The sequence below is a fragment of the Pelodiscus sinensis genome, chromosome 13 (assembly GCF_049634645.1).
Source record: "Pelodiscus sinensis isolate JC-2024 chromosome 13, ASM4963464v1, whole genome shotgun sequence".
Lineage (NCBI taxonomy): Eukaryota > Metazoa > Chordata > Testudines > Trionychidae > Pelodiscus > Pelodiscus sinensis.
This window is the reverse complement of record NC_134723.1, coordinates 28767180-28794454: the sequence shown is the minus strand read 5'-3', so window position 1 is coordinate 28794454 and position 27275 is coordinate 28767180. Positions and strand designations below refer to the sequence as shown.

Below are 27275 nucleotides of genomic sequence, written 5' to 3'. Positions count from 1 at the left end.
TGCTCTGTCCCCATGGGCTGTGTATAAGACAATGTTTGTATGTTCAGGGTCCTTCAGGTGGCATGAAAGGTGAAAAAGGTGAGCAAGGAGACCCAGGCAAAAGAGTAAGTAATTTCCTTGAACCAAAGATTTATTTTTTCAAATGCTTTTAGCTTTGAAAATTAAGCAAATATCGAATTCAGGTTGGGCCATCAGATTTTCTCAGTAAGATGACATTGGTAGGGATATCAATGTATAGACAACTACATGATTGACCAATAAGCCTGGCCTTATTGGTTAAACCTGTTGACTACATGCATTTCCCCCCACCCCCTCTCATTTGCTGGCTCTGTGTCAGTATCCTGTATCTGTATCCTGGCTTGTGACGGGTCTGGGATCTACCCGGTTGTGGATCTTCATTTAAATGGTTTTTTGATACGTTTCCCCATTTTCCAGCTTCCAATTAAAAAAAGAACTGCAAAAAGTTAATTTATGAATTCAGCATTCTAGAATCCCGAGCTTCACTTTCTGTTGTCAGATGATTCCACAAAAGGGTTGTGGTTCTTTTGGCATGGAATAGAGAGAGAGGAATAGGAGACTAAAACTCCCATCTATTTTGCATGCGTTCCTAAGTCACTTCATTGTGAGATTTTAATCTGCCTAGATCAAAAAGGGAACAAATGCTTAAGTTTTCTTTCTTTCAGGCTAAGCCTGTTTATTCACAGTATATTTTTCCCTTTTATTTGGGGCATTTACATGTACTGCAGACTCAAAATGCAGTTCTGCTCTCAGGTGTGACTCTACAATAGCATCTGGCGTTCCATCTTTATTTCTTGTGTCTTAATTTCTGTATCAAATATGCGGATTTACAAATACAGGCTGAAGGTCTGGTCCAGCACTCTGGTCTGGCAACATCGAGGGTCCAGCATAATTTTAGTTAGCCAGGGGTCCACTTATTATGGGTGTGGCTAAGTTTCCTACGGTCCCATGAAGTTTGTTTACAGACACCAGTGCTGGCTCTCCTTGTTCTCTGCTGTTATTTAGCTCTAATTTACCCCAAAATGTCTTCTAAGAGCCCAGTAAACAGTGGAAGTGTTGGTAATGCTGCTAGACAATATTGCTCTCCCTTGGTTCAGCAAATTCTCTAGTTAGGCACCCACCGGTCAGGCCCCGAAGGTTCTAGACTAGAGAGATTCAACCGGTACTGAGATGGTTTGGTAACTGCCAGTCTCTGAAACTCCATCTGGGATTTGAAAGCGGTGTTATTTCCAGATTGAGCATCATCACTAGTAATATTCTGCAAGATAACCTTTGTCCTAGTTGCACCTGTTTGGCCCTCTTGTCTGCTGTGGGGTTGTTTGGGCGTGACTAAGGGTGAATTTTGGCCCTCTAGCAAAGCATTGTCAACAATGCTGTTGATGACCGAGCTGGAATAAAATCCAGTCACTGTCCCCAGTTTGTGGTAGTATTGCAGTGCTAACTGTAAAAATGGTGCAAACTTTTTTTGTCTTGACAATAATCATCTGTTTGCTGCCTATGCATATTCACTGTCATTTGAATATGAAAGTACATTTGTAAAGGTAATTTTTCAAAATAGACTCACAATTTAAGCCTTAAATCTATATCCAGAAAAACTTTTTTTTATCTTTAATGTCAATCACATTTTGTTTCTTTCCTTACTTAAAATGTATGTTCAGATATTTCATAATTATGGCCAGGTTTTCAAACAAAGGCATCCATACCTATAGAAACAAAGGAAAACATGCAGTATGGATGGGGATATTTAAATTGGAGGTCATTTTATAGCATTCTGATAATACATTAAGACATGTTTATCAATTTTTTTGTCATTCTGGTTTTCTATGTTAATCCTCATTTTAATTAATGTCAGATGGCAATGGCTCTTTGCCACTAAAACTTTTTATTTTCAATGCACATTTGTGTTTTGAAGGGGAAACCTGGCAAAGATGGAGATCCTGGCCAGCCCGGCAGAGATGTGAGTATCTTATGTTTCTCACCAAAGCAGATTCTTTTTAATGCTCTTGCAGCAAATATTTTGAGGGTGTTTTTTTTTCTCTTTCTTTGAAGGGTTTACCTGGTGACCCTGGTTTAAATGGTGATCCAGGAAGAGATGGTGAAAAGGTGAGTGTGGGTTATTTGTCCTTACTGCTAGACAGTGGTCTCCAACCTTTTTACGCCCAAGATCACTTTTTAAATGTCAGAACAAGCCAAGATCTACCCCATCCTTCCACCAAGACTCCATCCCTTCCTTGAAGTCCCGCCCTCTGTTCTCCTCCTCTCCATCACTTGCTATCCCCGGCCCTTATACACTCTCTGGCTACACTACTTTTTTTTTTCAGTTCTGCTGTAGGAAAATGTTTTTCCAACATTTGGCCTGTCTATACTGGGTCAAATGTCAGAAAACCCCCCTTCTTTCTGAAGCCTCCTTATTCCTCGTGGAACAAGGAATATAGGGGTTGCTGAAAGGGCATGTTTGCTCTTCCACTAAAAAAAGCTGAAGAACAAATGTGTCCCTGGATGCACAAGAGTTTTTCCAGGATACCTCTGGTATCCCAGAAAAAACTCTTGTAGTCTAGCTGTACCCTTACTGAGTTGAGACAGGAGGTGCGGGCTGTGGGGTGGGAATGAGGGATTTTGGATGTGGGAAGGGATGAGAGGTGCAAGCTCTGGGAGGGAATTTAGATGAAGGAGGAGGTGGAGAAAGGGATGCTGGCTCAGGGAGGAGGCTCCAGGCTGAGGAGTGTTGGGGTCAGGTGGAGAGTTGGGGTACTGAGCAAGCCACAGGCTTGTGGATGTGAGGGTGCAGGAGTTTGGGTTGGGGTATTTGAGGGGCTCAGGGCAGGGAGGTTGAGAGTATGATGGGCTCAGGATACAGATTTGCCGTGTGTGGATGGTGCAGAAGTGCTGTGGCAGAAGACTAAGGATGTGGGGGTTCAGGAGTTTGAAGATGTGAGAGGCTCAGGACAGGTGGTTCCAGTGTATGAGAGGCTCAGATTTGGGATCAGGGGGTGGTACAGGAGTGTTATGATGCTGCAGCCAGATGGGGGCTTGGCCCCAATTAGGTTATTTTTGGCTAGGCTTCATTTTTAAATAAAATACTATTTCAAATACAAACAGTTTCAGTATTGTCTTTATTTATGAGAGGGGCAGGGAACCTGTTTTGAGTCAGGGGTCACTGACCCACAGAAAAGTCAGTTGGGGCTACACAAGTGAGATGCAAAAAAACCCCCACTCCTCCAAAACCCCTCAAGCCTCACTAATGTGGCCCCAACTGTGCTGGTGGGAGCAGGGGACATGGTACTGGGGAAGGGTGCTAATGGGTGCTGGGGCAAGGGACAGGGTGCCCATGGGGGCAAGGGACAGGGTGCCCATGGGGGCTGGGGACAGGGTGCCAGTGGGTGCTGAAGCAGGGGACAGGGTGTTGGTGGGGACAGGGGAGGGAGATGGGGTACGGGAGAGGGTGATGGGGCAGGTGGCAGGCTGCCAGTGGGTGCTGAAAAAGGGAACAGGATGCTGCAGCAGGGGAGAAGGTGTTGGTGGGGGCAGGGAACAGGGAGACCCCAGCACTTGCCTCCTCCGGGCACTCCTACTCCCCTCCCCCCCCCGCAGGGGAAGCACATCCTGGCACCCACCTGCTCTGGGGACTCCTACCGCCCCCCGTCCTTCCCCAGGAAGCATGTCCCGGCGTGCGCCTTCTCCGGGGACTCCTACACACACACACACACACACACACACACACCACGCGCAGGAAATCCCTGGCACGCCACAGACCTGGGTCTGGTACCGCGCCGGCTGTTTGCAGGAGGGGGAGCAGCCAGCACACTTCCTGAAACCCGGGAAGTGGCGCACAGCTATGGGACTTCCGTCCACCCCACAGGAAGCCGGCGCTACTTCCATTGTCACTAGAGGTAGGTATTAGGCTTCTTGGGGACTGGGAGAAATGGGGGAGCCCCGAAAGCCTCGTGATGGACTGGTCGGGCCCTCCCAATCGGGCCCTCCCGATCATGATCGACGGGTTGGTGACCACGGTGCTAGAGTAAAGTTAAAGCCTGCCTGTCACCTAAAGCTTGCACGCTAGGGTCCAGTTCCTACTGAATAGAAATTGAATTGCCTTGCTTTATCTGTTAGCCTGCAACAGAATCTTTGCAATTACTTGTTTAGTTTTCAAAAGTATGAGAAAACAATCTTGTTCTTGTATTCATAGATATGTCAAACAATAAATAACCTGTCAATATTTCATTGGCAGGGTCTGAAAGGTGAACGTGGTCTTCCTGGTCCTCCTGGAATTGTAAGTTGCTTTTACTTTCTTGTCCTTTAATTTCATATGGTTGGCAGGGCGTCATTTTGTCGTCTTCTCATTTCTGCCAGGCTTTAGAGTCTCCAGTTAATGCTAGTGCCTACAAGATCCAGTAGGTAGAACTGGATGTTAGTCACCACAATCCACTGCTCTTTTCTTTTAGTACATTGTTTTTTAGGAAGTATGATCTTGGGTTCCAGGGTCCTTCTGCTATAACATAAGGCCAGGTTCTGATCTCTCTTAGACTGGAGAAAATAAAAGGCAACTCTACTGAAGTCAATGGAATAAAACCAGCATAAGTTAAAATCATAATCAGTAGAGTCGGTCCAAGTTTTTCGGTCAAAATGTTTTTCCAGTGCAAAGTGGCTTTTTTCCCACCTCCTCTAATCATCCCCATAGTGAGCAGCACTAAGAAAACAATATTCCCATGCTATTATTCATACAAGTCTGTCAGGGGATGTCTACACTACAAAGTTAATTCAAACTAACGAACGTTAGTTCGAACTAGTGGAGCGCTTAGTTCGAACTAGGTAAACCTCATTGTATGAGGACTAAGCCGAGTTCGAACTTACTAGTTCGAATTAAGGGGTGTGTAGCCCCTTAATTCGAACTAGTGGGAGGCTAGCCCTCCCCAGCTTTCCCTGGGTGGCCACTCTGGCCAACACCAGGGAAACTCTATTGCCCCCCTCCCGGCCCCGGACCCCTTAAAGGGGCGCGGGCTGGCTACGATGCCCGTGCCAGGTGCAAGCCTGCCAGCACCCAACACCTGGCACGGCTCAAGCCAGCCACCCGATGCCCCCCAGCCCTCCCCCTCTTCCCGAGACCAGGCTGGCGGCTCCCGGGAGCTTGCCCGGGACCGCAAGAGGCGGGTACCCGCCTGGTCTAGTGCGGACATCGTGGACCTCGTCCACGACCTCCGCACTAGGCACAGGAAAGTGGTCGTCTAGGGCAGGAGAGCTGACAGCCTGGCCACCCAGGAGCAGGTGTGCATGAAAATCAAGGTGGTCCACTGAGACCCCCGACCCTGAGCCCTGAGCTTACAATGACCGTACTGGGTCAGACCAAAGGTCCATCTAGCCCAGTAGCCTGTCTGCCGACAGCGGCCAACCCTAGGGACCCTGGAGGGGATGGACCGAAGACAGTGACCAAGCCATTTGTCTCGTGCCATCCCTCTCCAGCCTTCCACAAACTTTGGGCAGGGACACCACTCCTACCCCCTTGCTAATACCACTCCATGGACCCAACCTCCATGACTTGATCTCACTTCTCTTTAAACTCTGTTCTAGTTCTAGCCTTCACAGCCTCCTGCAGCAAGGAGTTTCACAGGTTGACTCTTTGCTTTGTGAAGAACAACTTTCTGTTACTAGTTTGAAGCCTGCTACCCATTCCTTTCCTTTGGTGTCCTCTAGTCCTTCTATTATGGGAACTAATGAAGAACTTTTCTTGATGCACCCTCTCCACCCCACTCATGCTTTTATAGACCTCTATCATATCCCCCTTCCATCTCCTCTTTTCTAAGCTGAAAAGTCCCAGTCTCTTTAGCCTCTCTTCATATGGGACCTGTTCCAAACCTCTGATCATTTTAGTTGCCCTCCCCTCTCCCACCCTTTCTCTTCCCCTCTCCCACCTCCTTTTCCCAGTCTCCCCGAGTTTTGTTCAATAAGGAGAGATTCTGTTTTTGACCACACGTTTTCTTTATTTTGTACATCAGGAAGGGGGGCTAGGGAAGGGTAAGTGGAAGGAGGTGAGGGAGGAATGAGGTACAAGCCCCTGATGGGGAGGACTGGGCTGGCTCTGCAGGCTTCTGGGGGTGGAAGCTCTCCTGCAGCCCCCCAATTGCCCCCTCTCCCCAGATGGCAGCCTGTGGCAAGTGCAGCCGGTCTGATGGCCGAGTGCTGTGATGTGCCCAGTGTGGGCACTCAGGGCACTCCAAGCCAGGACTGCTTTGCAAGCGGGGCACCCCTGAGAACTGTCTGTCCGGGGTGGGGGTCGGGTCCCTTTAAGCACAGCCCTCGGCTAGCCTGAGGCAGCAACTCCACGCTCTAAGTCCTAATCTGATGCCCTGCCGGCACTGCTTCCGGCCATCCTTAACCCCGGTTCAGGGTCCACTTAATGTGGACATGCTAGTTCGAATTAGCAAAACACTAATTCGAACTAGTTTTTAGTTCTAGATTTGTTAGTTCGAATTAGCTTAGTTCGAATTAACTAGTTCGAACTAAGTTAGTTCGAATTAGCGCTGTAGTGTAGACGTACCCTTAGTTATTGAGGGTTTGCAATTGAGAAATTCAAAGGCCATCACCAGGGCTATGTCTACACTGCCCCCTATTGTGCAAAACAATATGCAAATGAGGTGAAGCAAAAATTGCATAATTAATGAGGAAGAACGGCTCTTGCGCAAAAGCTTCTTGTGCAAAAACAGAGCCTCATGATTATGCAAATGAGGCTCAGCGATATTCCACGCTTTGCCTCATTTGTATATTTTTTAGGTGCAAGATGGAGCCGTGTAGACATAGCCCCCGAGTCCTCATGTAAGGTCAGATTCAGCCTCACTTCGGAGAATAGTAGCCTATTACACAAGCAGTCCCCCTAATATAAATATAATTAAATTCTTCCCTGTTACTCTGGATTTGCATCAGTGTATCTCCATTGACATGTGTGGCAAGAGTGTGGATTTGCATCACAATTGAAACTGCAGTTGAATAAGTGATGTCAGATGAAAGCAAAAGATTTTAAAATGCCTGGGGTGAAGATTCTGCCTGGGTATTTTAGGTTCTCTTCTCTCGCTGATTTTCCTTCCAAGGGGATGTGCCTGAGGTTTGGCTGTGGAAACTCTTCTTGCAGAAACTCTTTGATACCTTTTAGCTCTCACACCAGAAAAATAAAATGTCTTTAGTAGTTTTTATGGAGCCACATGGGAATACAGTACAGCCTTAGAGTAAGAATGCACTCTGCTGGAAAAGGAGACTGCTAAAAAAAAAAAAAAGTTTTATTCTGGACCCCAATGACATTAGGAGGATCATGCCATCAGTTCAGCATTACTTGAGCTGGCTCTTGTGGCTTTGCTCCACACAGTCATACCTCTTTTTACCTTTCTAGTGACTTTTTCTTGCCTTGTCCATATAACAGATCACAGGAAATGGTGAGCAAGTGGGACCAAAAGGGAGCAAAGGATTTCCCGGACCTCCAGGACCCAAAGGCGAGCGTGGCTCTCCTGGCACGCCAGGGACTCCTGGTTTGCCAGGGACTCCAGGTAAGAGCTGAGGTGAATTACGTGTGTATTCTGGAGAGTTAGTTAGCTTCATGGCCTACTTTGGTGGTGGCAGTGTAGCAATAATCACCATCACAATTGGAATCCTGGTTGACAGAAGGCCTGAATGACCAGTGAAGGCAGAACTATAGAGCTAAGTCTTGGGGGTCAAGTTTTCAACCAAAAGTCTCTGCATATGTAACATTTGCTTGCCCCAGATTCCACATCTGTGCACATCTAGGTGTGCAATTACATAGGGCATAGGCTAACCACAGTTGCCTGGGTACATCTAGGGGAGCAATTACCTGGTTGCATAGGGCATAGGCAAACCACAGTTGCCTGTAACTTGGCCCTTTATGGCAGCCTATTGAAAACACTTACCCCATAATATAACTCCTATACCATGGCCACATATATAAAGATTTAAAGAGAGGATGTTGCCTATGGTAGTAGCAACTAGGCTGCTTTCATTGTCACCTTTACAAAAGTCCATGCTTTAAACCAGGGATACTGAGGAATTAATTGTTTTCCATTTTAGGGGTTTCAGGAATAGGTCCCCCTGGTCCACCTGGTATGCGTGGGGAGCGAGGACAGAAGGGAGATCAAGGTCTGCCTGGAGTTTCCATACCTGGACAGCCTGGACTTGATGGACAACCAGGGCTGCCTGGACGGCCAGGTGCCCCTGGACCTCCTGGACCAACTATCCCTCCTAGTAAGTGATATTGACGTACAGCCTTCAAACACTTGAAAGATAGGAAGTTACTTGACAACAAGGAAAAGAGACTAAATGTCTACGATGTAGGTTTATTTTGTTCCCTGCTCTAGGGACATAGTTCAGCTCCAGCTAATGTAATGGAGAGGAAAAGGGGACTTCACCTTCCTTCCCAGCTCCTGGTGCAAGTTAGAGCACCAACCGGACAGTCCTAACTTCATGTTGTGTGGAAGGGTCCCCTTCCTAGTTAGTGTGACAAAGCTTCAGTTTTGCCTCAGGGGCCCTGTACTTCTAGGCAGTTAGGGCAAGCCTCAGAGGCTCACTGTGACCCGCCCGTTTTAGAGTCAAAGGGCTCAGCCGACTGAACCACCTATATCCTAGCGCAGACCAAGGGTTTGGCATGAGAACCCTCCTTAGTCTTAGTCTTCCCTCTCAGGGAATGTCTCTGTGTGGGAACCAGGCCCACCCTCTACTCTGAGTTCCAGTCCAGGGACCCTAATGGCAGCAGCAACAGGTAGTTTTCCCTTCACTATGAAAGCTGTAGCCCTGCCCGTGGCCACTAATCTAAATGGCCCCTCCTAGCACCTTACTCCTGGTTTTTATCCTCCCAGCTCTTCCACAGCACACCACTTTACTCCCAGCACCTCACCAACCACCCTTCCAGAAAGGGACTCTTGTAAACTACTCCTGGCAAGTTCTTAATAGGCTGAAGGTGTTCTAATTAGCCTGTCTCTCTTAACTGCTTCCAGCAAGTTCTTATTCAGCTTATGGTGTTTGCCTGACTTAATTGTTTCTAATACATTCCTGATTTCCCTGGAGAAACCCCTGACCTGATCACTCGGGACAGAAAATCATTCATCCAGCGGCCAGTATACTTACCTTCCACCAGACTGCTTCAGCCAGCTAGTCTGGATCAGTCACAGTAGGAATAAGCGGTTGTGTTTGGTGCAGCTTTTCCACGCCTTTTCCTGGCTCTAATCAGCCCTGGCATGCTGCTTTGTGTAAAGTTGGCTATACAGGCTTCATTACAAACCAGGATTCCCCCATACTGGGAGAATCTCAGTAACTTTTGGGCAGCTTTTAGGTCAGTTTGCACCACTCCAGTGGCATGATATTAATAGAGTAGGGCCAAGGATCTAGCCCCAGAGGTGCAGAATAATGCGGCTTCCATCTCATGCTAACAAATGCTGCTTGTTCTAAATAATAAAAGGTTAAGGAAGTGTTGGGATTTGCAGTTAAATACAGGCAGTCCCTGGGTTACATGGATCCGACTTACATCAGATCCCTACTTACAAACGGGGTGAGGCAACCCCGCACTAGCTACTTCCCCCCCAGCAGACCAGGGAGACGCGAAGCTAGTGCCCTCCCCTCCCCCCCAGCAGACTAGGGAGACGCGGAGCGGCTTTTCTCAGCAGACACCTCAGCTTGAGAATAAAGGACTGAGGGAAGTGAGGTGTGGGAGAATAAAATTGAGCTCTGGAGAAATGTTTGGCTAGAGTTTCCCCTACAATATGTACCAGTTCCGACTTACATACAAATTCAACTTAAGAACAAACCTACAGTCCCTATCTTGTATGTAACCCGGGGACTGCCTGTAAGGATTAAATCCCTCTCTGCCGTGCTTTATTGGTTGAATTTTATCTCCACATTTGGCCTAATAAACCGTTAGAGGTCAATTACAATTTCGGTTTTATTTCATTAAAATAGTTCACAACAGAAGTGCTCTCTTTATTAAATGTCGCTCCATCTTCTTCGTATTACTTTGGATCCTCTAACTAAATAGTCAGAATCCCCCACAAACTCCCAGCTCTGCTCTCTCTCTTCCCCTACACATCTGCCCTACACAACATTATAAGTTTAGACTACTTTGGAGATGTTTTAATTAAATACATTACTATTCCTCATATTTAGAATATCTGCATGGAATGTCTCACATCCATATGCTACTTGGTATGCTAACTTTCCCATCTGGCCTGCCAGCCCCAGGACAAGGAGAAGAGCCAAGTAACAGAGTCTGAAGGCAGGATCTGGTGGCCTGGGCTCAGATGAGGGATATGAGCAAGGTCCCTGTAAGCTGTGTGTCTGTGTGGGAGCACTGCTCTTTTCTGAGCCCCACAGAGTGGTTCAGAGCTCCTTGTGCAGGCAGAGAGCTCAGCTGATTGGCTGGAAAAGAGGAGGCAGGGCACTCACTCTCTTGGAGGAGCAGAAGCAGCAGCTGCTGCTGCCTGTTATAAATGGAGAAGCTGGCTTCAGCGTTTACTCCTGGGCTGGGCAAAAGATCTGTGGGCCAGATCTGACCACGAGAGCTTCAGTCAGCTTCCTGCCTGCCCTGCACATCACTCAGCACTCCGGAAAACCAGGTGCAGGGCTACGTGTGTGTTTGTGAATGCTGAGTGCCTGGAGGAAGGGGAGACAGGCTTCTCATGCTGCGCCTGTCCACAGTAACTCCCATTGTCTAGTTTTGAGCAATAGGAGCTGCCTGTTTGCAGGCCAGGCAGCATGTGAAGTGCCCCATCTCTCTCCTCCCTCGGGCTCCTAGAATTCAGTTGAGAGCAATAAACATGGCTCCTGCAGCTCCCCTGGGCATGTACAGGGGCTCAAAGACAGGGACCCTGGCTAAGCAACCTGCCGGGCTTCTGACTTGGAGCCAGATAAGGTCTCTCAACCAGAGCCTATCTCTGGGTATGTCTACACTACCCTGCTAGTTCGAACTAGCGGGGGTAATGTAGTCATCCGCAGTTGCAAATGAAGCCCGGGATTTGAATTTCCCGGGCTTCATTTGCATGAAGCCGGCCGGCGCCATTTTTAAATGCCGGCTAGTTCGGACCCCGTGCCGCGCGGCTACACGCGGCACGGACTAGCTAGTTCGGAATAGGCTTCTAATTAGGCTTCTAATCCGAACTAGCTAGTCCGTGCCGCGTGTAGCCGCGCGGCACGGGATCCGAACTAGCCGGCATTTAAAAATGGCGCCGGCCGACTTCATGCAAATGAAGCCCGGGAAATTCAAATCCCGGGCTTCATTTGCAACTGCGGATGACTACATTACCCCCGCTAGTTCGAACTAGCGGGGTAGTGTAGACATACCCTCTGGTACCCCAGTGCCTCCCTCCTTCCCCCAGCTCTCTGCCCCTCCTCCTACCCCATGTAACCCAAACCTTCACCCCTGTTCCAGCCCTTCCCAGACACTGCATTCCTTCCTACACCTCTCCACAAGTCATAACCCCCTCTCAGAGCCTGCACCCCAATCTGCTATACCTGGTCGCAGCCCAAATCCCTGCACCCTCTCTTGCACCCCTCCTCCCAGGCTCTGTACTCCCTCCTCACCCCAGTCAGTTGCCCCAGATCACAATTCCCTACTTCACCCAAACTCCCTCCCAGGTCCCACACCCCAATCCCTTACCCCAAGCTCCTTTCTGCACCCAACCTCCATCCCAGACCCCCACATCTCCTCCATTAATATCATGGAAGAGTGTGGCCCTTGACCACTTACCAAATTCTTGGAGTGGTCCCCCATAAAAAATTATTGCCCACCCCTGTGTTAATAGCATAAGGTAAGAAAGAAAAAGATTCTTTTAACAGAATTTTTTTGAGTGTTGCAGAGATCTAAAACTCTGATCTTAATGATATTTTTTAAATCCTGTGTTACTAATTAATATATGGTAAACTGTATTGCATTAAGGCCAGATCTTTGCTATCTGGTAGAGTTCTGGCTGTTATGAATCAGATGCAGCAAGTACTAGGTGTGGTGCTAGCTGTTTTGTAGGATGAAACCTTATTTGCAAGATCTTTGTAACATACATCTGTCTGTTAGAAAGGATGATGCTACATGTACTCCAAGGTCTCAGAGGGATAGCCGTATTAGTCTGTAACTAAAAAATGAGAGTAGTCCTGTAGTACCTTAGACTAACAAAAATATAGAAATAGTATCATGAGCTTTCATGGGCACAACCCACTTCTTCAACCAAATATAGTGTTAATTTTATTTTTATTTGACTTCATATTAAATAATCATAAGCATTGTTCCTTGTTAATTATCCCTTGTTTTAATATATTTTTCTTCCACACCTATGGACTATTTAAAATATATATTTATATCTATGGTTTTTGTTTGTAGTGGTGGGTGCACATCCACACACTACGTCAACATTGGTATTACACAAAGGAAATTTCAACCCATTCAATAAAAAATTCAACCCGCCCAAGGATAGAAAATCTTAGTGTGAACCCTGGATGTGAGTAGTCAGGCAGAGTAAGCAGGATTGGAGGGGGAATGAGGGGTTGAGTGCCAATTTGAGAAGGAATTGGGAGGGAGGATTTAGCATGGATGTGAAGGGAAGAGATAGGGATGAGTCTCACGTCTCTACACCAAAGCTCCTCCCCATAGGTGCTGCTGCATGTATGGGCATGTTTCTGAACAGAGTTAAGGCTGCATATTGGTTGCTCAGGATAGGAGTAGAGGATTGCGGGCTGTGAGAAATGAAAGGGGGATATTATTAGGATGTGGATGTAACGGTTTTATTTTCTTGCATTTTATGACTTGTACTGTTATGACCAGGGCTCGACAAATAATACAATCTACTCACCCGTGGCGAGTAGATTGTAACCCGGAAGAGCAGGGTTCGGGCAATCTGTGCATGCGCAGAATGATCTGCTCATGCGCAGATTGCTGGACAGCACGGCTGGCGAGCAGGGCTTGCCGCGGTTCGGCGAGCCCTGGTTATGACATGCAAGCTAGAAACCTCAGCCCCATGTTAACAATCATGACTGGGATAAAACAATGATTTTCTCTAATCTCTGTTTAGTGTCCCTTGCCTCCATTGAACTGATAGTAGAGCTAACTCTCTCTCTCTCTCTCTCTCTCTCTCTCTCCTCTGTCTCTCTTAACTCTTTCACCTTTAGGTGACAGATTATGTGAGCGAGGGCCCCCCGGTCTTCCAGGACGTCCAGGAGACCAAGGTTTTATGGGGGAGCGAGGCCAGAAAGGTGCAGTGTCATAATTATGCTTTGTCTCTTCCTTGCCATTTAAAGCATCTCCCACATCAAAGAGGATACAATCATTAATGCATAGGAAATGATCAGATAATTCAGTGATCAGCATCATAGAAGAACCTGGTATATATCTGTAAAACTGTTAAACCTCTAAAAAAAATCTTGTAGGCTTTTTTTTAAGAGTGTGTGATTAGAATGTTTTCATGTCAGCTATGCTTTATACATATTGGTTGTTTTTTTTCCTTACGGGAGTCTTCATGATTATAACTCTTGACACTAGCATTAAATATTTCTCTGAAATCCCAGCTCCTAGTATTGAAAGATTTGCCTCCTAAAAGAGCTACTACCTGGAAAAAGTTCCACATTTGGATTGGAGCGGGGGAGGCTGTTGTTTTTTCAGGATGGGGGCTTGTGTTGGTTTGCATTTTTGCTAAACAAATTCAATCCGATAGCTCAAACCATGCACTCTTTTGCAGATGAAAGTAAATCTAAATACTACTTTGATTCATAAAAATCAAGGAAGATAAAGATGAAATCTATGAGAAGTCTTCTTTAATTTATTAAGATATCCTATAATTATGTAAAATTATAATTATCAAATGCAATTATATAATAAATGGTGAATAGTATGATAGCACTTTTATTCAGGATGCTTTCTATTTTCCAGAATTAACTGCTCATCTTTGCTTTTATATCTGACCCTTTCTAGGTGATAAGGGAGACACATGCCTTAATTGTATAGGAAGCAGCATTTCTGGGCCTCCTGGTGACAGGGGGCCACCCGGACCTCCAGGTATCCCAGGTAAAAAAAAAAACAAAAAAACAGCCAGCTGCATTTTGCTTTTTATGTAATGGTCCACAGGTATATGTATGTTTGTGTGCAGACTCAGACACAAAATCGAACTCTGATCTGCATTAAGCTTTTTTGCCCAAGTGACAGGATGCCAGGGCAGACATGAGATCAAAGTGCAAAAGGTGGGTGCGTGAAAAACAGTTTTTGAAAATCTGGCCCTTAAGAATCAAATGTTTTTAAATATTACAAATGCTCCTGCTTGATATTTTCTGCTAGTCAAAGACAAGCTTGCAAGCACTGTGCTTACTTAAAAGAGTATTATCTGCTAATTGATTACCTGAAAAGGAAATGAATTTCAACTCCTTCCTGCTTCAGAAGACACAAAGAACCAGTGCAGAGATTACTATAGGGGTGCTCTCCTTTAACATCATTGACATAAACTTCTAGTTACAGGCAGTCCCCGGGTTACATGGATCCGACTTACATCGGATCCCTACTTACAAACGGGGTGAGGCAACCCTGCACTAGCTGCTTCCCCCCAGCAGACCAGGGAGACGCGAAGCTAGTGCCCCGCCCCCAGCAGACCAGGGAGATGCAGAGCAGCTTTTCTCAGCAGACACCTCAGCTTGAGAATAAAGGACTGAGAGAAGTGAGGTGTGAGAGAATAAAACTGAGCTCTGGAGAAATGTTTGGCTAGAGTTTCCCCTACAATATGTACCAGTTCCGACTTACATACAAATTCAACTTAAGAACAAACCTACAGTCCCTATCTTGTACGTAACCCTGGACTGCGTGTACAAATTTTACTCACTTAAGATCAAGCTGTCCAAACTGTGGACTGAATTTGGTCTGGATGTGAGTGGGTATTTGGAATTTCAATGACATCAGTGGAGCTGTAATTACATATGCTAGAGATTAATTTGGCCCAGCAGGTTTTACTAGGACAGGTAATCTATATAGCAATTTTCAGTGAGTAGTATCTATGATTTTATCTACTAGTTTAGACTGATGTGTTGTAAAGCCATCCTCAGTTTCAGAGTAATTGACAATCTCATGAGCATTTAATAAAACTGGTGCCTTCAACATAATTTAATGATTTGAGTAAAGTTTTCAAAAGTGCCCAGGTGACATTAGCACTTTAGAGTCTGGGTCCCATTGACTTTCAGTGAGATGTACTCCCTTAAGAGCTGAGTATTTTGAAAATTGGATTTAGGAGCCTGGGTCACATTGGAATCTTTGAAAATTTTACCTCTGCCTAAATCTTGCCTGCTTGAAGACATTTCTGCTGCTGTCTCAAAGTAAGTGCCAGATATTCCCTCTGCCTAAATCTTGCATTCTTTTATTTAATCAGGATCTCCTGGTTTCCCAGGACTGAAAGGTGAAAAAGGGCTTGCTGGCTTAACTGGGCCTGTAGGGCCAGCTGTAAGTCTTATTAATGTTTTATTGGGGGGGGGGGGGGGCAGAATTGAGTCTAATTTATCTTAAATGTAATATTAGTTTACTAATAACTACATGTCCTTTCATTTGTGTAGAGAAAAATTCCTATTAACACTACTCCTCCGTCTCTAGTTACCATGAACCAATTATCATAAATTTGTGGCATTCAGAAAGGAAAAACCTACAAGGCTTATTTTTCTTTCCTTAGGGATTTCCAGGATCTCCAGGTGCCCCTGGTCGTCCTGGTCCTAAAGGAGACCCCGGGGACAGCCAGGCTTTCCCAGGATTGAAAGGGGAAAAAGGGGACACTGGTTTCCCAGGTCCTCCGGGTCTTCCTGGCCTAGATGGCTCTCCTGGACAAACTGGACTGCCAGGTCTCCCGGGACTCAAGGGGGAACCTGTAAGTTGGATTTTCTGTGGGGTTTTTAGGAGTGTTGTGAAGCCATTCAGAAAAGTACAGAGAAAGGGATGTGGAAATCCACTTTCCCCCTAAGCATAAGTGAGTCTTAATGAAATAGTCTGTCTAATAGTCTCTCAGCCCTGACGGTTATTCTGTTTTCCCCCTTACCCCTTCAAGCTCTCCTGTGTGCTGCATGAAGGTGGCTGAATGGGGCTCTATTGCTAATCTGTCTGTCTGCCTTTCTAAATAAATGGAGGGACTGCTTTTGAACAGTGTGCTGTGCCAACGCTCACTGTCCTCTCCTCATGGTGCTTCCATAACCTTCAGCTGGGGTAGCAAGATACAAGGACCAACGGTCTAACCTGGTCTATAGCAGGATGGTAAAACAGACTGCTGCTAGCTTGGGGTTGGAAGGAATAATAATTAACATAGAAATTCTGATTAGTTTTAAAGCTAGCTGAAACAAACTCTTCAGTCTGTTCAAAGGCCAATGACCGTTCTTCTCCCCCATCCTCCTCTTCAGGGTGGTGTTGCTTTCAAAGGAGGAATGGGACTTCCAGGTAATCCAGGAGTGCCAGGTCTTCCTGGAGACAGAGGACCTATGGGACCTCCTGGTTTTGGCCCACAAGGCCCTCCAGGTGAAAAAGGCATTCAAGGCGTATCAGGTCGACCAGGGCCACCGGGTGTTCCAGGTGAGTATATTTTCATATGATATCGAGCAGTAAAAGCAAGCTGTACCCATTTGGCTCAGCACAGCGTCCAGATCATTCAACAGGGACAAAGCACAGAAGGCTTTTAAAATTGTACCCGAAAGAGTAATTAATTCTGGCATTTGTGAGCTTCCCTGCTAGTAGCCACGAGGTTGTCACAGATTGCCCTTTCTTCAACAGTACTGAAGTCCAATGCCAAAGATTGTAAACCAGCTTGCTGTGAAACTAGAAATACCTCTGCAGTCTAAATGCACCCTGCTAAAGCCCATGCTGTGGTAAATGATGTAACTTTTTATTAAGATGATGATCGCCAGCAGGGTGCATAGAAATGTCAGATTTCATGACTTATTTGAAGAGCAATTTATAATGCATATCTGGCAAGCAGTGCTTCTGAGCCTGTGAAATGGGGTTCAGTGAGGCTCAAAGTGAGATCTGGAAGAAAAAAGTCTTCAGAATAATGTGTTTTTGCTCATTGTGTTTAACTTTTGATGTAAGGTCAGAGAGTGGTGGTATAAGCCCACTCTCTCTGGCCTTATACAAAAGGTTAAACACAAGGGCTACGTCTACACTGGCCCCTTTTCCGGAAGGGGCATGTAAATTTCACCAGTCGTAGTAGGGAAATGCGCGGGGGATTTAAATATCCCCCGCGGCATTTAAATAAAAATGTCCGCCGCTTTTTTCCGGCTTTTAAAAAAGCCGGAAAAGAGCGTCTACACTGGCCCCGATCCTCCGGAAAAAGCGCCCTTTTCCGGAGGCTCTTATTCCTACTTCAAAGGGCGCTTTTTCCGGAGGATCGGGGCCAGTGTAGACGCTCTTTTCCGGCTTTTTTAAAAGCCGGAAAAAAGCGGCGGACATTTTTATTTAAATGCCGCGGGGGATATTTAAATCCCCCGCGCATTTCCCTACTACGACTGGTGAAATTTACATGCCCCTTCCGGAAAAGGGGCCAGTGTAGACGTAGCCAAGCAGTAAAGCAGATCAGCTATTTTACAATTATCCATGTGCGTCAAATAGGGCTGTTAGATATCGTTTAATTTAATAATCATGTAACCACACCAAATCTTAGCAGTTACACGATTATTTTATAGTCCTTGGAGGTGGGGCCGGGGTGCTCCCATCTCTACCATTGGGGAGCCCCTTGCCACTCCGCGCTGCTGCCTCTGATACAGAGGCAACAGCATGGGGTGACAGCAGCCCCTGCTATGGGGAACCTGAGCTCCACACAGACAGACACTGTGCCAGCATCCCATGGAGCAGCCTCTGTCTGTGGCAAGCCCAGGCCCACCGTGGACAGAGGCTGCTCCGTGGCAGCAGCCCCTATCCATATGGGGACTCGAGCTCCCCATAGACAGAGGCTGCACTGGCATCCCTCCTGGCCTCCCCCACCTGCGATGCTACCTCTGTGGGAGGCAGCATCAGGGGGTTGTGCATGTAATTGTTTGGATGAACCGATAAGCATAGGCTTATTGGTTAATCATTTAAACAACTATATGTTAACATCCCTAGTGTTAGACCCTGGGCCTTATTCACTCATTGCAGTGCTATTGCAATAGCGTAAAACTAGAGTAACACAACCCCCTCTGTTTAGATGGCTAAGGATCTCTCTCCTAATGTGTGGAATCTGCAGGTTGTAGAATGATGAGTCTGTATCCCATCTGCTCTTAGGTCCGAAAGGTGAACCTGGTGAAACTATTAAAGAACCAGGAGTTCCAGGTCCCCCTGGTCCTCCAGGAAGAAATGGTGAAGTAGGCCTTCCAGGTAAGAGCATAACTAGACTTTCATGTAACCCTCTGAGTTTTCACTCTGACTTGCCTTTGCTCATTAAGATGATTTTCTTCTTCAGGTGATCCTGGTCTACCTGGTCAGCCTGGCTTGTCGGGCATGCCCGGCCCTAAGGGAGATCCAGGTATACCTGGAATTGGACTTCCAGGCCCATCAGGCCCAAAAGGTATACTTGCTACCACTCCTTTTGGAGAAGTGAACTATACTGGCTTTGGGCAGTATAATTTTTCAGGTTTAATCTTTTTCTTAGCTTGCTCAGGTACTTACATTCTGAAATCTCAAAAGTTTTTTAAAATGCTGGTGTAAGTTGCATGCTGCTGTCAAAAGCATTAGAAAACCTCAGTTTAGCAGTGGCCCTTTGTCTGTTCTCCTGCTCTTGTGTGGATGCTTAAGCTTTTCAACCCATCCTTGCGGTTAAAAACAAATGGGAGAGATTTTAGACATCAAAGCAGAACACAGTTCAAGTAGCGTACAGCATAAATAACACAATTTCCACACTCAGCTGCCTCATTCCATGTTTCTGATGTAAATAATTTGCACCTGTGATGAGAACACCTAAAAGGAGAAACTTCCTTCATGAGAATATATAGTGCAGTGTGCATGTAGCTGTCTATGAACTGGGGTGCTTTGGTGCAATAGTGCATTCTGAGCCAACCAGGCGTAAGGGGCTTCTTTGAAAGTAACATTTCCACAGCAATTGCCAAATCTCCCTGATACTTCCGTATTGTCTTGCTTCAATTGTTATCCTAACCTCCTCCTTGTGTTGTAGGTTTCCCAGGAACGGCTGGCCCCCCGGGAGCACCAGGATCCCCTGGACGACCAGGACTAGAAGGGGCACCAGGACAACCTGGTTTCCCAGGACCAAAGGTCTGAAAATATTATTCTCCCTGTTAATGGGCTGAGGTTTAAGATTGCAGTTTCACCTGAGCCATTGTAAAGTCTCTTCATAGGCTAGGAGGAGTCTGCACCTGTAACCAGGACTCACCTCTCTCAAGTCAAAGGACCTATCGAGTCATTTATTTTTTCCTACTCAGTAGCCGCTATCCTCAGTGCTGCTTATCTAGCCGCACTGCCTTGACAGTGTGCTCTAACACCTATAGTGCAAGAATCTCCTGATGCTCAGGACCAGGATTGCATGTCGTAAGGCAGACTCTGAAAATGGTGACAGGTGGGGATGAATGGTCAACTTAGCTGAAAACATGTGCCCCTTTCTTACACACAAGCATTTGTCCCTACCTCAGAAATGGATGCAGTTGGAAAGTGGGAAGATATTTTCACTTAATCCCTTAAGGCTCTTCTGAATTTGAGCGAAGACACTAGCTAATGGTCCTTCATGGGCACAGCAAATGATGTTCTCCAACCAAATACTCCAGCTGCTAGAGGCCAACAAAGTGGAATAGATTTATTTCACGAGACTGCAGTCAGAATGGCCACATTCCCCACCATGAGCTTGAACAAGATGGTTCTCTTGACCTTAAGAAAAGAACTCTGGTTATGATTCAGGACACCATTTCCCAGGGATGCCCCCATTTTACCCATTCCCTCTCTGGACACTTTGTAGCTGCAATACTAGTTCCATTCCTGTAGCCTCTAAGAGCTTGCCTCCACTAGGGATGTTACATTTCGAGTAATTCACTAATCAAATAGTCAATGCATTTTGCATCAACTATTTGATTAGTCGATAGGGTGCCTCCGCCTTTGAAGTGTAGCTTCAAAGACGAAAGCACTGCGTGAAGCCCGGGGTCAGCTGGGGACTCCTCCACTGACCGACCCTGGGCTCCATGCAGTGCTGCTGCTTTGAGCACTGTGAGGAGCCCAGCATCAAGCTCCACATGGAGCCTGGGGTCTGGCTGCTTTGAAGTACCCTGTCTTCTTCCTTCCCCCGCCTTGCTGCTTCTTTCTGATACAGGCACCAATGAGGGGAGCGACTAGTCATTCACATACCTAGCCTTCACACCATTCATGAGAGAGGATCCTTCTCTTCATATTCCCCACACTCTTTCAGAGGCTGGTAGTGGCTGTATGTTGTTGGAGGATTGGCGTGCATCCTCCAGGAGTATGTTCTGTTACTAGATGGGTGACATGGGTTTTGCTGTAATATCAGAAATCACCCTTTTCTGTCTAAGGTGATTTATATTGCTTAATCTTTCCTCAGAATGATTTGTCTGAGCTGTGTGACTGTAGATCCTTCAGGAGTGTTTTTTAACCTTATGGCTTTTTGGAGGGGAGGGAGGAATGTTTTTTTCCCCCTTTGCTACTGTAAAAGTTACCAGGAAGAGCTAAACAGCAAAAACCATTTCTTTTTTCCCTTGCGTCATAGGGGGACCCTGGATTTGGTGTCCCAGGACCACCTGGGCCACCAGGGCCACCAGGTTTAAAAGGAACTCAGGGACTGAAAGGTGATCCTGGCTTCCCAGGAAACCCTGGTATTCCGGGGCGGCCAGGTTTCGATGGAACTCCTGGGCCAAAAGGTACAGAGAACCTTTCCTTGTCTTCTGTTGAACTCTGTATGACTCCTAAGCACTGAAAATCATCCTAACATTGTCTGACAGTTATTTAGGGCCAGACTTTTAAAGGGATTTAGGAGTCTTAATTCCACTGTTATGGGAGTGAGGCACCTAAATACCTTTGAAACTCTAGCCCTTAGGCTGAAGTCATTGGGGCTTCCTCATTTCAGAAATGAGGAAGCTGGTTAAATGGAAATTAAAAGAAACAGTCATGACTTGAAATCAGCCTGCAAACAATGTGGAACTATTTCAAAATGTCACAGTAGTATCTCAGAATGAATGTATATCCCAACTTTATATTTAAAAAAAAGGAGGATTAGAAAATGGCACATGACTAAACAGCAAAGTAAAGGAAGTAATTAGTGGCAAAAAGACAGCCTTTAAAAATTGGAAGTCATATCCCAGCAAGGATTCTGGAAATCACCTGTAAAAGTATAGTGAGGGAGGCCAAGAAAGAATTTGAAGAGCAATTTGTTATGAAGACAAAAAATGTAATTAGAAGCAGGAAGCCAGCCGGCAATCAGCAGGGACACTGAATAATCAAGGTGCTGAAGGAGCACTCAAAATAAATGTGAAACAAAATGAATTATTTGTATGAGTCCACACAGCAGAGGATATGGAGGAGATCCCCACAGCCGAGCAATTCTTTTTAGGTGACAGATCTGGTGAACACTTCCGATTGAGGTGTCTGTAGAGGAGGTTTTGGAACAAAGAAGTCACCTGGACCTCATAGAATTCTCCCAAGAGTTCTGAAGAAAATTGCCAGAACTACTAACTGAGATATGTAATCTATTGCTTAAATCAGCTTGTATACTAGATGACTGGAGGATACCTGATGTAATGCCTATAGTTTAAAAAGTCTCCAGAGACAATCCTGGCAATTACAGGCTGGTAAGCCTAATTTCAGTACAGATTGTATCTCCTTAGACTGGCATCCTGAGGACCTATCCAGTCCCAAACCAGGGAATCTGCTGGACCAGAAGAGGTCAATGCTGGCCCTTCAGCTGCCACCAGCTTTTAGGCTCTGCTCTGCCAGAAGCAGAGGGGCTAGCATTGACCGAGTGGGGATTGGGCACTCGAGGGAAGAGCAATGTTGGTCACCATCTAAAAAAAAAAAAAGATTTTGAAATTAGAAAAGGTACAAAGAAGGGCAGTGGTTAGGGATGTGGAACAGCTTCTGAGCAAGGAGAGATTAAAAAGACTAGCACCCTTGAGCATAGAAAGGAGCTATGTGGGGGAGGGATTGCTCAGTGGTTTGAGCATTGGTCTGCTAAACCCAGGGTTTTGAGTTCAATCCTTAAGGGGGCGATTTAGGGATCTGGTGCAAATCTGTCAGGGATGGTACTTTGTCCTGCTGTGAGTGCAGGGGACTGGACTCAATGACCTCTCAAGGTCCCTTCCAGTTCTATGAGATAGGTACATCTCCATTTCTATCTAAGAGTAGATATGATAGAAGTCTGTAGAATGAGGAAGCGATGATTTTTCCCATCACGTAGCACAAAAATAAGGTGTCGTCTGACAAAATGAATACACAGCAGGTTGAGAACAAAGATCAGGAAGTACTTCTCAGTGCAAAGTCAACCTGTGGAACTTTTTGCCATGGGATGTTGTAAAGATCAAAAGTGAAACAGGGTAAAAAAATACGTAAGTTCATGGAGGATAGCTTCATCGATTGCTATTAGCCAAGATGATCCAGATTCAATTTCATGATCTGGGGGTCCCTAAACCTTCATCTGCCAGAATCTAAAACTAGATGGCAGGAGATGGATCACTGAAAATGCTATATTTTGTTCATTTCCTCTGAAGCATCTGGCACATAATACTGTTAAAACCGGTTTCTAGCTGGACTATTGATGTGACCCAGTGAGGCCATATTTATGTTACATTTACCAATTTGATTAACTTTATTTTCACTTAATCCTCTTTATTTATTTATGAACTTCTGGTATTAGCAATTGTCTGCACTGTGTTGCAATATATCTTTGGTTTAGTGTATAGCAATGGTATTTGTGAACAGTTTGTTATACTAGCGGGCTATGGCATAAGCACAAGTCTGAGGACCATCTTTCAAAAGTGGCCTCTGAGATTACTGGACAAGTGGGTATTTGCACATCTAATTCCTTCTTGCATGTGTGCAGGGACCCAATTCTGATGAACAATGTGTAGATGTTTCACAGATGATTTCTGAATATGAATGTAAAACCCCTGAGATTTCTGACTGTTGAACTAAATTTAGAATTTTCTTTAAGGTGACCCTGGACCAACTGGCCCACCTGGGGTAGTAGGATCCCCAGGGCTCCCAGGAATTGGTGGTCAAGGTCCCCCTGGACAGCCTGGCTCTCCAGGACCCGTGGGCCCACCAGGTAAGAGTTGAGTTCTAGTGACTTTGCGGTTATTGCTGACATGTTATCTGTCAGGAAGTCAGGCACGTCAGCTCAGGGTATGTACAGAAGTGCTCATAAACAACAAATAGGCAGGAAGGGCTAGAGACTTCATGACTCTCAGTTGAGACAACCCTTTTCATAGGGTTGGTCAAGTTCTACATTTATAGTCTGTCTCCAATAAACCCCCAAAAGGTAATGGGGGTCACACAGTGATGGGCATCTAGGCAGAACTTGACCATCACATTTATCAGGGTAGCATATTGTCATAGTTTTATCATATGAGTAAAGGGCGCCCAGGTCTGCCTTGGGGGTGATATAGAGTCATATTGCCCCAGCAGGAGCTCTAGGAAACAGTGTGCCCCATAGAGAGGCAGTATCTCCCAAAGCTCCTGGGGAGTAGATCCATCCTTACTGGCTGATGGCTACCAGTTAACCAGCGGCCCAGGTGGGCTGGAGCAACCTCCCTGCCTACCCATAGTGTGAGACACCTCCCCCAACCAGAGAAACCCGCACACCTGATGAGAGCCTGGCCTGGCCAGAGCAGGCCACTGTGCTGCGGGGGCCCTCTAGGCTGGCCAGACCCGCTGTGCTGTATTTAAGCAGTTAACTGATTAAATGTGATTTTACATCCCTATTCACAACTGGAAACAAACTCTGTTAATTTTAATTCAGCTTATGATAGTTTGTGACTTCTAATATGGCCATTTCCATCATGCTCTTCATTCAGCAAAGTTGGGAAGTTCTGGGACTCCTCGTTGGGTCCGGGTTAAATTACCAAACTAGGAGTCCTCCCATAGTACTAATAGGTAGCACATCTCTAGTAAAGGAGTTTTGGTAATCTTGTATTAAATTACTTTTTTTTTTTTATAAAAGGATATGGGGGAGGGAGGGTTTAGATTCTGTTCAGTTTTTTTGAGAGGTTTTCTAAATTACTTTAACTGAATGTGATTTCTACTTCCCTAACCCTGTGACTGCAACTGCACAGCAATAACCATAGTGAGAATGTGCTGTATAAACTAGAGAACAACTTTATGTTAATGCTGAAATGTGTTGAACATGTGCCTGGCCCTTGCTGAACACACCTGTTGATACTTCTAGTGCATGACCCCCCCCCCCCATCCCACACATCTTATTTGTTTTAGCAGTTGCCATCCTAAGAGAACAGCCAAAATTTGCATGCCAGAAAACATGTGACCAGCAGAGGCGCATGAGGCAGAGCCTATGCCTAGCTTTAAGAATGTCAATAGTTGCACTCATTTTAAGGAGATTGTTTGTATGCTTAATATCTGGCACATGCTTAAGCACTTTGCTCATGCAGGGAAGCTGATCCGCAGGCCGTCCACCTGCAACCTGGTTTTAGTGTCTTAAGTTGGGGATGGAGGTAATTTGAATGACCCATGTGTTGGCTTTCTGACCAATCAGTGACCTCTCTACATGTCCCCATGGTACAGATTATGCCTGGTTGTAGTAGGGGATTTGTTAGAGGCTGATCGTGGCCAGAATAGACACACAGAGCCACACTGCTTTTTAAGAGTGTGAAATGCATGTCTGTGTGTGTCCATTATACGTGTTTCCATAATTTGACTCAATGTGGTAACTGATTAGATCCTAAAGTATTTCCTTTCCTTTGGAAAACAATTACACCTGTCTCAATGGATAGATATGGCTAATTTTTCTTTGTAGATCAATGTTACAGTAATCATTGTGGCTACTAACAGCATGATATTGAAATGTAGTGCATGACTGAGGCTTTAAGTAAACCACATACTTTAATCCTATAGGTGCTACTACTGAGCTATGCACAGTGTATGTTGCCTTCCCCATCACTCATTCTTTTCTCCCACTGAGTCAGAATAGATTCTTTTTGTTATACTAGATTAACTCTCTTGGGATTCTGTTTTTCAGGTCAATTGGAAAAATCTTAAGTATTTGTTTGTTCTGTTTTGTTCTCTGCACCACCATTTATTCAGACAGCTTGCAGTGTCTATATATTTTGTTTCTACAAAACTACCTCCTGCAGTATTTATTTCATAGCGTATTTTACTACAACTCTCATACAGTTGAATACATTTGAGAAGCAGAGGGGGGAAATGAGACTGTTATCACAGATTCAAAGACATGCTTATTTTTACCTCGTGTTCCCCTATCAAGAAATATTGAAAGGATTTGTGCTCTTACCTGTTTATTTTCATAGTTTACTTTGTTTGCTGATGGAATACCCATAGACACTGGATCACGGGCCATATGTTCTGGGGTTTTGTTTTTCCCCTATGAGGGGAACAGTTCCACTTGCAACACTATCATTTATTATAGATATATATTTATACAGTTTATTATATTTATTATAGTAGGTAGCATAGGGTAATTGATCAGTGCAAGCAGATAGGCACATTTGTCTTGGTGAGTTTTAGATTTACCTCTAGTCTGTAGAGTTGCTAGATCAGCGTTTCTCAACTTTTTTTTTATAAAGTACCCCCTTTTCAAAAAAAAAATTACCCCCCCCATGTACAGTTTTCAGACACAATTTTTTTCTACCTTTGCAACACATTTGTTTAAACAACTTAATCATAGCCAGGCGGGCGATGAAATTTATCAGTGTAAAAAGTACAAAAATAATAATAAAGTGCTATAAAATCTAAAACACAAATTCAGTTTTCTCTCAATTTCATTTGTGTTGGTGTCCTCCCCAGACTTCTCAACTCGTACCACTGGTTGAGAAACAGTGCACTCGATCACTCTTGAATCTTACAGTGGCAGAGCGGAGCTGTCCTGTGCTAGTAAGAGAGATTGCAGAAGGAACTCCTAAGAAGTTCATTGTATTGTCTTCAAACAAACTTGAGACCCCAGGGAAAATATTATTTCATTCATACACTATAATATACAACAGAAAAACAGCTTTTATATCACCATACATTGCTAAGATTACAGGAGCTTTATATGGGTAGTAACAGTCTCCAACTGCAATAGGCAACTAAGCAGTCTCAAAAAGAGGTTCACTTTTTCTTTATAAAGTGGAAGCATCTTTGACGAATCCCTTTTGGAGGGATCTTCAGACAAATGGTGCTGAACAGCAACATATCAGCTGTCCAGTAGGTGACACCCAGGTATCAGTCAGATGAGCAGGGCACCATCTAATGGCTATATTGGTGCATGCTGTGTAAAAAGATGGCTTGAGAGGAGAGCTTGGACCATTTCCAAAAGCTTGCTATGTTAGGAGACAAGAGCACAGTCCAACTTTGTTCATGTTTTTGTGGGTTTTTTTTAAAGATCGCACAGTAGTATTCAACTTTCAGTCAGTAGCTTGTCTCTGTATATAATGGTGGCTGCTATTGAGAAATGCCTGTAAAGAAGTTTACTTACAGTTTCTTGTAGCTGTAATGCAATTGTATCCTTTGTAGTTAAATCTATGCTTAGTAACTTTAGTATAGATTTTTGTTCTAATCTTTGTGCTTACTTTTGTTTCCTAACCTAATGGCTCTCTTGCAACTCATTACTTTCCCCTGTGTCTCAACTTCCTGATGAATGCTAACTCGCTGGCTTTTGAACCTCAGGTCCACCAGGTACTGTGATTTCTTCACCAAAGCCTTTTTTGTCTTAAATTGAGATTATTAACTAAACCGTTGCAATCCCATTGAAGGTAGTGGAGCTGTGCCTCCCTAATATGACTGATGCCTTTGGCACAGTCTTGCTAATATTAAGCAGCATTGCTTTTGATTTTTAAGCAGTTCACATTGAAGCATGTTTTTATTTAGAGAAATTTAATGAAACAGAACTTGGCTGTTCTTTAAACATGCCCATTTGAGGTTATCCTGTATCCTAACAGTGAGAGCCTTTCTGATGAAATTCAACTGGGATTCAATTAATCTAAAGCTAGGGTTTCGCATTGATGCTATCAATAGCAATTATTAGGCTAAATCATGAAATACAAACAAGACTTTGTTAAAATAATCAGCCTGATGTTAAAAAGAGCACTTCATTATTTTCTGTAGCATTTGCACATTTGATTGATTGGGTTAT

The 27275-nt window shown here is 45.1% G+C and overlaps 1 protein-coding gene across 1 annotated transcript in view; it reads left to right on the top strand.

Moving 5' to 3' along the window:
• The window catches only part of COL4A5 (collagen type IV alpha 5 chain), a 145537-nt gene that overhangs the window by 74033 nt on the left and 44229 nt on the right, over positions 1–27275 (top strand). The window contains exons 15-30 of the mRNA XM_075940947.1: positions 48–104; positions 1931–1975; positions 2068–2121; positions 4247–4288; positions 7424–7547; positions 8083–8256; positions 13156–13239; positions 13955–14047; positions 15390–15460; positions 15684–15875; positions 16399–16567; positions 18251–18343; positions 18429–18533; positions 19137–19234; positions 20688–20838; positions 23124–23237. Of these exons, the coding sequence (XP_075797062.1) occupies positions 48–104; positions 1931–1975; positions 2068–2121; positions 4247–4288; positions 7424–7547; positions 8083–8256; positions 13156–13239; positions 13955–14047; positions 15390–15460; positions 15684–15875; positions 16399–16567; positions 18251–18343; positions 18429–18533; positions 19137–19234; positions 20688–20838; positions 23124–23237 (1666 nt within the window). The remainder of the gene's footprint in view (positions 1–47; positions 105–1930; positions 1976–2067; positions 2122–4246; positions 4289–7423; positions 7548–8082; positions 8257–13155; positions 13240–13954; positions 14048–15389; positions 15461–15683; positions 15876–16398; positions 16568–18250; positions 18344–18428; positions 18534–19136; positions 19235–20687; positions 20839–23123; positions 23238–27275) is intronic.